Raw genomic sequence first — 12,378 nt, 5'->3', positions numbered from 1 at the left:
AAAGCTGTCGGAACACAAGCGGCGAGTAGAGGTCCCTCTTAGCCAACTGGATGCCAGCAATGTTAAGCAAAAGCCAATGGAAGAGCAGTGAAAAGTACGTTACGTTCAGTCAACTCTGGGAGCTGCGAGTACCAGCCATACTGTATTTTTTCCTTTCTTATCCTGAAATTTCTTCCTCAAAAAGAGGCAGTATTTTCCCATTGAGGCATGTCTTAACCTGAAAATTCTGTATGTAGAGATGTTTTTAAGTAGAGGAACTACATACGAAAACAAATGGTTCTGGAAGTAGTTTCTTAACTTGAAAATTCTATAAGTAGAGACGAGTTTTCCATGTAAATGCCCTAATCTGTTCCAAGCCCCACAAAATTCAGACATAAATCTTGAATTATGCATTAAAAAATAATGAAAAAATTAGGGCTGTCAAAATTAACGCGTTAACGCGCGGTAATTAATTTTTTAAATTAATCACGTTAAAATATTTGACGCAATTAACGCACATGTCCCACTCAGACAGTTTTCTGCCTTTTAGTAAGGTTTACAGCAAGGCTTTTTGCGCTGTCTAACAGCGAACTCTTGTGGTCGTTTTGCGACATGGTTTATTGATTTCTTGTTGCCAGTTCAATATGGCTGCACGACGTCTCTGTTGTGCTTATATGATCCTTGGACAAGATTTGTCCGTAAGTATGGTTGTTGTAAAGAATGTACATATTATGTTAGTAAGCGAAATGTTATATTTTTTGTATGAGACGCTTTTTGTTTGTGTTTAGTTAACCTGTATAGCGTGCTAAGCTAACATTGTTGCTAATGCAATGCTTGTGTACTTTTTTTTGGTTGTTTTAAGACGGTCTAAAGAGGACAATGGTTTGAGGCCATTTTATGAATAAATCAGATGAAAAAGGAAGAAGTCTGATTATTAAGGCGTCGTTCACTAGCTGTCTAGCTTTGGAAAAAGTAGACGCTTCGGAGTGAGGACAGCATAGACAGATTTAAATGACAGTAGAGTGAAATGCCCACTACAGTCCTTATGTACCGTATGTTGAATGTATATATCCATCTTGTGTCTTATTTTTCCATTCCAACAATTTATTTTACAGAATATATATATATAATTCACTGAAAAATATGGCATATTTTATAGATGGTTTGAATTGCGATTAATTGCGATTAATTAATTTTTAAGCTGTAATTAACTCGATTAAAAATTTTAATCGTTTGACAGCCCTAGAAAAAATACATGTTACAATTAGAATATTGCACAATAAACAAAAAAAATCAGTTGTGCATCATGTAAAAAAAACAAGAATAGTGTAGAATAAGTTAATACACTTATGCTGTCCTCATTCCGAAGCGTCTACTTTTTCCCAAGCTAGACAGCTAGTGAACGACGCTTTAATAATCAGACTTCTTCCTTTTTTTATCTGATTTATTAATAGAATGGCCTCAAACCATTGTCCTCTTTAGACCGTCGTAAAACTACAAAAAAAGTACACAAGCAACAGTATTAGCAACAACGTTAGCTTAGCACGCTAGACAAGTTCACTAAACATAAACAAAAAGCGTCTCATACAAAAAATATAACATTTCCCGTTTTTACAGTTTATATACATTATTTTCCCATCCATACTTACGGACAAATCTTGTCCAAGGATCATATAAGCACAACATTACAACGTAGGCGTCAGCCTGAGACGTCGTGCAGCCATATTGAATTGGCAAGAAAACAAACCAAAAAAAAACCATGTCGCAAAGCGACCACAAGAGTTCGCTGTTAGACAGCACAAAAAACCTTGCTGTAAAACTTACCGAAAGGCAGAATAACACTGATAAATGAAGAGGACGCTGGGATACAGGCATACACATACAGTAGAGGTTCCTCTTAGCTAATTGAATGACGTCAATGCTAGGAAATAGCCAATGGCAGAGCAGCAAGAAGTATGTCACGTTCAGTCAACTCTGGGAGCTGCGAGTATTTTTTTCCTTTTTTATCCTGGAATTTCTTTAATAGCAAGAGGCAATATTTTCCCGTCGAGGCGGGTCTTAACCTGAAAATTCTGTATGAAGAGACGTTTGTAAGTATAGGTACCATTGTACATTAATTTCATATCGGATATCATATGCTTTCGCTTTGAAAAACAGTGATATAGTTGCGTTGTATTTACAGTGCATCGTTTTTATAGTTTCCAAGCACACCTGCGGTTAAAACGTTAAATCCAAGGTCATAACGTAATGAATCCACGCCATGGGCGTAGGTTTGATCTCTACATTGGTAGGGACAATATAACACAATAACCTGCATGTACAGTGGTATGAAAAAGTATCTGAACCCGTTGGAATTTCTTACATTTCTGCATAAAATCCCCATCAAATGTAATCTGATCTTTGTCAAAATCATACAGATGAAAAAACAGCGTCTGCTTTAACTAAAACCACCCAAACATTATTAGGTTTCCATATTTTAATGAGGATACCATGCAAACAATGACAGAAGGGGGAAAAATAAGTAAGTCAACCATCACATTTAATTTTAAAGCTGAAGTCATTATATAATGCATGTAAGGTTGCTTAAAAGTTGGTGGGGACAATTTAAGCATCCTGAAAATTTGCTTGTGCTATGTCCCTACCATCCCTATGCAAACTTACGCTCTTGATCCACGCACCAACTTGTCGCAAAAATAATAGCTGCTGAGTTGACTATCCAAATACTTCAATGTTTTATGGACACGTGTCCACTGCAACAACACACAAGTAGACAATAGGTCATCCATATACACTGCTGGCCAAAAGTGTTGGCACCCCTGCAATTCTGTCAGATAATGCTCATTTTCTCCTAGAAATTGTTTGCCATTACAAATGCTTTGGTTGTAATATCTTCAATGATTTTGCTAGCCATGAAAAAACACAAATGAGAATGGGATAAAAAAAAAAAAATCATTATCATTTTACACAAAACTCCAAAAATGGACCGGACAAAAGTATTGGCACCCTTTGAAAAATCATGTGATGCTTCTCTAATTTGTGTAATTAACAGCACCTGTGGAACATAACAGATGGTGGAAATAACAATCACACATGCAGCCAGTTAAAATGGACTAAAGTTGACTCATCCTCTGTCCTGTGTCTTTGTGTGAACTACATTGAGCATGGAGAAAAGAAAGGCCAAAGAACTGTCTGAAGGCTTTAGGAGCAAAATTGTGAGGAAGCAAGGGCAAGCTTAAAGTGATCCTCGATCTTTAAGACAAGTAATTCTGAAAAGATAAATATTAGTATGAGTTATAATTATTTGATATTAAAACCCCTCTTAATGGTTTCGTTTTAATAAAATTTGTAAAATTATTTTAAGTGATAGGTCGCCATTCTTGTTACGTCGCAGTGCGTGACGTCACCGGGCCGAACTTCCAGCGTGTCACTCTTAGCTACCCCAACATGTCGTCGGTTCTGCCCTACCAATTTGAACCAGATCGGAAAAGTGAAGAGCAGGACAGCACTGTCGGTCGTTCACAAGACGAGCAGCAAAGGTAAAATGAGAACAGGATATACAGTACCTTATAAGAGAAGAATTGGGCAAAACTGGTGATGTACTCGCTGCAAGTGCGTCTCAATGATAACGGAGCAGAGAGTGTATGCTGTTGAGAACTCCGGTTTTTGTTGGCAGATCTTCAAGGTAAGATATTGCGTTTTCAAACTTATCCCAGTATAATTATGTAGATTGTTAGTATCCAGAGCTGTCGTATGCTTTACATACAGTACAAGCTAACAGTTTGACGGGAACAAATCCTGGAATCGAGTGTAATCCATGTCTTGTACATTGTAACGCGTGGTAGGTAGGATACGTGCATAAAAGTACCAAAAATGGGAGAAGCCTCCACTTATGCACATTTATTCGCACAAAAAAATAATATTTTCACCTTGACCACTCGTCACACGGGAGCTCGGCGGTACGCACACAAGCGTTCCCAGACGAACTCCAACATAAAAGTAAGGTCCATGTCAGAGTCACTGTTGTCACTGTAGCGTGCCATAGTGTTTTAATTATTTGGTATGATTTGGGGAAAACTCCCACGAAGAATAGTCAACAAAAAAGATAGCAATAGTAATCCAAATCCGCGTTTTTTCACTCACTGGAAGATCCAGGAATTAGACAGATCTCATGGCAATGTTGCAACCGCGATCAGGCCGTCGAATCCAGAAACTAGACAGATCCGAAACCAATATTGCAGACGCGGTAGGACCGTCGGATCCAGAAATTAGACGGATCCCTTACTTGACTGAGGATCCAGGAAAAATGTTCGGGCGCCAGTTGTAACGCGTGGTAGGAAGGGTACGAGCATACAGGGACCAAAAAGGGGGAGAAGCTTCCACTTATGCACATTTATTCACAAAAAATAATAATTCCACCTTGACCCCCCACGTCACTCCACTTGTTACCATTTGACTGGAAATTGCATCCAAAAGCAGCACATCATGGCATTTTACTAACCGAGTTTAGGCAGCAATACGCAACTGTTGTACACGCTACACATTTGGAAACATCCCATTTACATCATCACTGCGAGTCCGCAAAACATGGCGCCAACCATCGGTCAAAATATGTCTAAATATGATCAAATATTGCCATTAATTCAACATTTTATATGTTTCTAACAACGTATTTTAGTACAAGAGAACAATTGTGGTTTATTAGAGCTTACATGTATTTAAGGTAGAGGATCACTTTAAGGCTACAAGACCATCCCCAAAGACCTGAATGTTCCTGTGTCTACTGTGGGCAGTGTCATTATTGAGTGTCAAGTTAAAAAATAAATCCTTAGGTAGTCATTGTAAAATTACCTAAAATAAGGAGAGAAGACACTCAGTTTTCTTGGCCAAGGAGAGCAAAACAGTGACTAGTGACAGTCACCAAAATTGATCTAAAGAAAAAATCCTCCTTGGTATTTTATTTAGGGGTTTGTCCTAAAAAAATGGATGCCGCCCTGAGGGAGGGGAGAGCAAGCTGGAGACACCCATGTGGTTTTCAATTGGATATGTGTGTGCATGTAGGTGGAACTAAGTAAATACACGTGTGTAGGCAAGGGCTCATGTAAACAATCATGTAAACAGTCAAAACAATCATGTAAACAGTCAAAATGACCCAGACACTTCAGTTATGCAACGCTGCGGCCATGGAAGATGTCCTCGGATGGAAAATTGTCCTCGAAGGTCTAGACGAAAGTCCAGACGCCAGGTGCTGAAGATGCCTCGGAAGGTCTAGTTACGCAATGATGCGGCCATGAAGCAAGGCAGTTGTCATCCCGACCCTCTTTTATTCTTTGTAACACTTAAGCATTATACTACAACCTGGTATAGCAAGCAATAATCATTTACTGGTTATATTAGTAAGAAAAATATGGCAATATGTATTATTTATGGTATATATGAGCACAAGCAAATATTCAATCATTCAATCAAGCAAATATTTAATCTCGATAATTACCTCAACATTAAGTGTAAAGGGTACGGCACTGTGGCTAACCTCCCTAGATGTGGACGGAAAAAAAATAATTGACGAGAGCTTTCAATGAAAGCTGGTGGACAGTGGATAAAGAACCTCGCCTAACATCCAAACAATTTCAAGCTGTCCCGCATTCCGAGGGTACAACAGTGTCAAGCCGCACTATCCGTCGGCATCTGAATGAAAGGCGACTCTATGGTAGGATACCCAAGAAGACCCCACTTCTGACCCAGAGAAATAAAAAAGCCAGGCTGGAATTTGCCAAAAATTACCTGAGAAAGCCAAAAACGTTTTGGAAGAATGTTCTCTGGTCAGATGAGACAAAAGTAGAGCTTTTTGGGAAAAAGCATCACCATAGAGTACATAGGAAAAAAACGAGGCCTTCAAATAAAAAAAACACGGTCTCCACAGTCAAATATGGCGGAGGTTCCCTGATGTTTTGGGGTAGCTTTGCTGCCTCTGGCACTGGACTGCTTGACCGTGTGCGTGGCATTATGAAGTCTGAAGACTACCAATACATTTTGCAGCATAATGTAGGGCCCGGTGTGAGAAAGCTGGGTCTCCCTCAGAGGTCATGGATCTTCCAGCAGGACAATGACCCAAAAGCACTAGAAAATGCTTTGAGAGAAAGCACTGGAGACTTCTAAAGTGGCCAGCAATGAGTCCACACCTGTGGAGAGATCTGAAAATGGCCCCCTTCAAATCTCAGAGACCTGGAGCAGTTGGCCAAAGAAGAATGGTCTAAAATTCCAGCAGAGCATTGTCAGAAACTCATTGATGGATACCGGAAGCGGTTGTTCGCAGTGAATTTGTCTAAAGGTTGTGCCACCAAGTATTAGGCTGAGGATGCCAATCCTTTTGTCCGGCCCATTTTTGGAGTTTTGTGTAAAATGATCACTATTTAATGTTTTTTAAATTCTCTTTTGTGTTTTTCATTGCAAGCAAAATCAATGAAGATATTACTACCAAAGCATTTGTAATTGGAATCATTTTCTGGGAGAAATTGAGCATTATCTGACAGTATTGCAGGGGTGCCAATACTTTTGGCCAGCAGTATATTAAAGCTTACTGTATTTCAAGCGTCAGTCAGCGAATTTCCAAACATGTTGCTTAGTGTGGGACACGTGCTTACCAGTGGCAAGTGTTGAGAAAATGACCATGAACTTTTTTGCCGACAATGTTGACGGGTGGCGGCCAAGCGAACGTGTGCGGGCGGTCGGACAGATGTTTAGAGGTGAAGCGGCGGCGGCCGCCGAGCCAGATGTTTTAGTCCGGGCGCTCGCCACCTCCAAGGAAGACGATGCGGTGGTCCAAAGTGGAGCGCTCTCGTTGCGAGCGGACCACGGCAAAGTTACATAAAGAAAGTCGTAAAAGCCATCACGGGCCTACGCTTTTTGTTCATAGTCTCAACACGGGCACTTTTTCGCGACTATACATCATTTTTTTGTCTCGGCAGCCGTCTTTCTGACTGATGCGAGCTTGGCACCAAAACCCCTTTAACTACTTAATTGCCAATGACGCTAACGGACAAGCGATCCGTTTGAACAATTTAAATGGATTACCGTCACTGGTGGGCAATGACAACTCACTTTTAGGCTTTAAAAAAAGTAAAAGACAGATTTTCATTTCTGTGTTCCATTGGACCAAAGATCCTTGTTTGGTTACAGAGTAAAATTACAACAATACTCACATGCATATGGTGGAAAACACAGACAAGGCTGAAAAAGCAGTTTCTACTCTCTCACCTCTCTTTAAAATAAACTGCTGTATTTTAAGCCAAAAGAAGTGTTGTGTTTGATAGAACAATATGTCTATACGCTGCCACAGCAGATTCATGGCGCATTAAGTCCCCGAACTATTTTTAATTTGTCCAGTTACCCTGGAAACCCCCTTTTACAGGCGTCACACAACTGCTTTTGTTTCAACCTAGCCATTAAAAGACGGTAGGTAATCGTATATTTATCATTCGAAATATCTGTCATTTTTAGCTTAGAATCATTAATAAACTACTTTAAAGAATTATTCACTGGCATATTTTAAACTTTTAAACAAATGACGTCACAATGAAAAAAAATGGTGTCTGTAAAGTAGTTATGAGATACTATCGCTTAATCTTTTTTTTTTTTTTTTTTTTGGGTGACTGTCGCATGTTCTCCGATACGTTGTAGGATTTTTGTTCATTTCATTAATTTTTGTTGTTTGTTTTATTGCTTTACAGCTTTTATAGACAACATTTTGACGGCTAGGTCTTTATTTCAAAGGGGAAGTTCAGAGTTTTTTACATTAGGCTTAATCTTGGAGTTAGCGGGGGTTTTATAAAATTGCGTGCAGTTTGTTAGTTTTAGAGCTCCGGAATGGCTAATCTAGGGCGAGTCAACGGTGGTTGAAATCAACTCCATCGGCTGATTAAACCCCCGCTAATTCAAAGATTAAGCCTTATGTAAAAAAAACTCGATTACACACGATGACATTTGTCTGTTATTTTTATGTTGAGGCAGCAAAAAAATTGGTAAAAAGTAACTGATAAGTTACTTTTAAAGTAACTTGGTTACTTTGATAATAATCAGTAAAGTAACTAGATTACCTTTTTGAGGTGTAATCAGTAATGAAATAATTTTTTAAGTAATCCGTGACAACACTGATTGTGACCGCGTGTGCATGGTCCATTGTAGTCGCGAGTGACGAGTGGTTGAGCTGGATTTATGTATTTTTTTGTGTATGAGAAGTGCATAAGTGGAAGTCTGCTCCCTTTTTTACCTCTACCATCCTGCCCTGCCATGCGTTACAAGTTATTTCAGCCAAAGGGAGTAACACTAGCTAGTAGGTGGTAGGGTGTCCTAACTTTTTCCTCAGTTAAAATGTGCATTTTTGTTAATATATTTGCTTTAATGAGTTGTTTACCTACAATTAAATCACTTTCTTTTCCAGAGATAAAGAAAAACAAGATCAGACATTGATATGTGAAGATTTTTAGTAAAAAACGGAATATTTCATGGGGTGTCCTAATTTTTTCATATGACTGTATATGACACTGCTGCTGAGGGGCGTCATAATATTATTTTTGCTCGACGTGCTGCTTGTGCGACTGGTTGAAAAGTTATCATTTTTACTTGTGTACAAAAATGTCACAGAGTATAGTGGTAAAAACGTAGTTGTTTATGAACACTAAATTGTCTGCAACTGAAAATGAGTCCCCTGTGTGTTGGTATTTTCAAATCCAAATTCACAGACTCTCTATATTTCGTCACAGACCGGCCTCCTGGTGACCCGCCGGGGGGGGGGGGAGGACTCGGGAACGCTCGTATAAAAGACGTCGCAGGATGGCGTCATCTGTGTTTCTTCCTTCTCCGTGGTCGTCATGCGGGGCTCGGTTCTTCTTCGCACTTGGCTGTTCCTCTGCCTCGCCAGGGAAACTCTACAAGGCGGTAAGCAGAAAGTAATCATATCTCAGTTGAATAATTCACTCTTGATGGTGATCTGTCAAACAGCACGTCCTCAAAAAAATTGTTCATTTATTACAGGGTATTTTAATATTGGATTTGACGACATATTTCTTTTCCAAATTGTGTTTTTTTAAGTAATGACAGCCTGACACTTATGGGTTGGTTGTCACTTTTAAATAAAATGAGATTGTCTTTTAAAAAGTAAAGACAACTTCTGAATGAACTTTTACGTTTTTTTTTTCCAATTCATGTTCTTAACAAGAATACATTATATAACAATTAAATTAGAATGGTCAATTTCTCCCAGAAAATGATTGCAATTACAAATGCTTTGGTAGTAATATCTTCATTTATTTTTGCTTGCAATGAAAAAACACAAAAGAGAAGGGAAAAAAAACATTAAATCATTATCATTTTACACAAAACTCCAAAAATGGGCCTGACAAAAGTATTGGCACCCTCAGCCTAATACTTGGTAGCACAACCTTTGACAAAATAACTGCGAACAACCGCTTCCGGTATCCATCAATGAGTTTCTGCTGGAATTTTGGACCATTCTTCTTTGGTCAACTGCTCCAGGCCTCTGAGATTTGAAGGGTGCCATTTTCAGATCTCTCCACAGGTGTTCTACGGGGTTCAGGTCTGGCCACTTTAGAAGTCTCCAGTGCTTTCTCTCAAACCATTTTCTCGTGCTTTTGGGTTATTGTCCTGCTGGAAGATCCATGACCTCTGAGGCAGACCCAGCTTTCTCACATTATGCTGCAAAATTTGTTTGGTAGTCTTCAGACTTCATGATGCCATGCACACGGTCAAGCAGTCCAGTGCCAGAGGTAGCAAAGCAACCCCAAAACATCAGAGAACCTCAGCCATGTTTGACTGTGGGGACTGTGTTCTTTTCTTTGATAGCTTTGTTTTTTTTCCCTGTAAACTCTATGTTGATGCCTTTTCCCAAAAAGCTCTACTTTTGTCTCATCTGATCAGAGAACATTCTTCCAAAATGTTTTTGGCTTTCTCAGGTAAATTTTTGCAATCTCCAACCTGGCTTTTTTATGTTTCTGGGTCAGAAGTGGGGTCTTCCTGGGTAGAGTCCCTTTTCATTCAGACGCCGACGGATAGTACGGGTTGACACTGTTGTACCCTTGGACCGCGGGACAGCTTGAACTTGTATGGATATTAGTCAATGTTTTTTATCCACCATCCGCACAATGTTTCGTTGAAATCTCTCGTCAATTTTTCTTTCTTTTCCACATCGAGGGAGGTTAGCCACAGTGCCGTGGGCTTTACACTTATCGATGACACTGAGCACGGTAGACACAGGAACATTCAGGTCTTTGGAGATGGACTTGTAGCCTTGAGATTGCCCATGCTTCCTCACGATTTTGCTTCTCAAGTCCTCAGACAGTTCTTTGGACTTCTTTCTTTTCTCCATGCTCAATGTGGTATATACAGGACAGAGGTTGAGTCAACTTTAATCCATTTAAACTGACTGTACGTGTGATTTAGTTATTGCCACCATCTGGTATGTTCCACAGGTGCTGCTAATTACACAAATTAGAGAAGCATCACATTATTTTTCAAAGGGTGACAATATTTTTGTCTGGCCTGTTTTTGGAGTTTTGTGTAAATGATCATGATTATTTTTTTCCCATTCTCTTTTGTGTTTTATCATTGCAAGCAAAATAAATGAAGATATTACTAACAAAGCATTAGTAATTGCAATCTTTTTCTGGGAGAAATTGAGCATTATCTGACAGAATTGCAGGGGTGCCAGTACTTTTGGCCAGCAGTGTACTTTTTCTGTTGGCAATCAACTGCTTAGCTCGAGAATAAAATTAATCAACTGTCCTCATAAGTTCTAATGGTAAGACTTTCTTAGCCGTAAACCTTTTGTGTAAAAGTCCATTAAACGAATCTCTTACCTCAGTTTTTTAACCCTTAAATACCTGCAACATGAATCAATTATCAGAGAATCCTAAAAGTTGAAAAATAAGGTCCTAATGAAACCTTTTTTTTTTTCATCTATAACCCTTGCTAAATCCTGTTTGTTTTTCTCATGGAACCTGCAGATGCATGTGTTGACTTGCATCCATCATTTTTTTCCCCAAAAAGAATTGTCAAAATTCTGAATTAGTCTCAAAATCATGAAATTTTAGGTGTATCAAATGCAATATGTTTGGCAATAAAGGGTTTTAACACAAATATAGATACAAACAAAAACAGACTCTTTACAGTACTGTTGACAGAAACCATATATATGTAACATTTTATACCACAATTTACAAAATCCTAAATGTTTGCTATATTTTTTTCCTTCAAAGTGACGTGTGACTTTTTAGTACAAAAGTAGTTGAGTCTGGGCAGTGGGCACAAGCGTGATGATTTGAATCATGGTGTTCTGCAACACCACCCTCTAGAGGCCAACACACGGAACAACGACGCTTGCGCTCCCTTTCTAAAGGGCGGCCGCGATCGTTTTATCTTCCAAAGTTGCAGCGAATCGGCGCCTCGAGTTGAGTTCACGGCTGCCTCTCACCCACGTGTTAAAAATGCCACTTTGAATCATTTTAATATCCATCGATCAAAGAGTAGAGGCGCAATAAACTTTGGCAACCATGTGCGAGAAGAAACCGCATGCGTGATTTTTGGCTGCGTTTTTACGAGGTCAGGTGTAAAGTCTTCATGAGGTTCTTTTCATTTTGCAGGGGTTAAAGCGCAGGGTGTGTCGTGGAGGAGGATCATACCAGCCCGAGGTACACAAATAGACGATCTTTTTGATTTTGTCGAACTCATGTTTTGAGATAAGTGCAAATATTCTTCAAAAATTCAATTACAATGTATTGTAAAAATGAATTAAGTCACGGTGGGGCGGGAAGTGGGGTGCTGAGGGTGCTGCAGCACCCTCCTGGTGGAGAAAAAAAAGAGCTTTGGTTGATTTTTTGGTAGATATGTTAAAAATAGATAAAACACATTGAAACAATTAACTTTGGGAATTAAATGTCATAGACTTCATAATGATATTGATGGGTCAGATTTAATCTTCAGTGCGCCACTCCTTCAAGTAGGGGGCTGTCCAACACTCCACTTGAATTATTCGCAGTCGGATGCAGTTATACAACACATGCAGCGATCCGACGCCGGATTTCTGTTGAAAAAGTACGAAAGCTGTACCGCTTATACAAACAGGAAGGATTGTCTCAGGAGTGATTTGTTCGAGGATTCAAGGTCATTATTATATTTTTTGTCCATGCATGCATTTTGAAACGTGAAAAAAAAAACAATGGGAGAAATTAGCCACTACAGCATTGGTATTATACCTCGCAATATTTATGTAAAATAAATGTTTTTTTTTTTTTTTTTTTTTTTCGCTTTTAATAAAGAATGGAGATTCCTTTATGTCCATATCTATTAAGAATTCAGGGATTAAAGCATTTATTCACAAGAATTTTC

General features: G+C 39.0%; 1 protein-coding gene across 2 annotated transcripts in view; it reads left to right on the top strand.

Moving 5' to 3' along the window:
• Nucleotides 1–12,378, top strand: part of LOC130931857 (spidroin-2) — a 45,773-nt gene that overhangs the window by 10,105 nt on the left and 23,290 nt on the right. For both annotated transcript variants that reach the window (XM_057860996.1, XM_057860995.1), the window contains exons 2-3: nt 8,739–8,913; nt 11,634–11,681. In XM_057860996.1, the coding sequence (XP_057716979.1) occupies nt 8,847–8,913; nt 11,634–11,681 (115 nt within the window). In that variant the 5' untranslated portion in view covers nt 8,739–8,846. The remainder of the gene's footprint in view (nt 1–8,738; nt 8,914–11,633; nt 11,682–12,378) is intronic.

The sequence above is a fragment of the Corythoichthys intestinalis genome, chromosome 16 (assembly GCF_030265065.1).
Source record: "Corythoichthys intestinalis isolate RoL2023-P3 chromosome 16, ASM3026506v1, whole genome shotgun sequence".
Lineage (NCBI taxonomy): Eukaryota > Metazoa > Chordata > Actinopteri > Syngnathiformes > Syngnathidae > Corythoichthys > Corythoichthys intestinalis.
The sequence above is the reverse complement of the archived record's forward strand: the minus strand, read 5'-3'. Positions and strand labels throughout refer to the sequence as shown.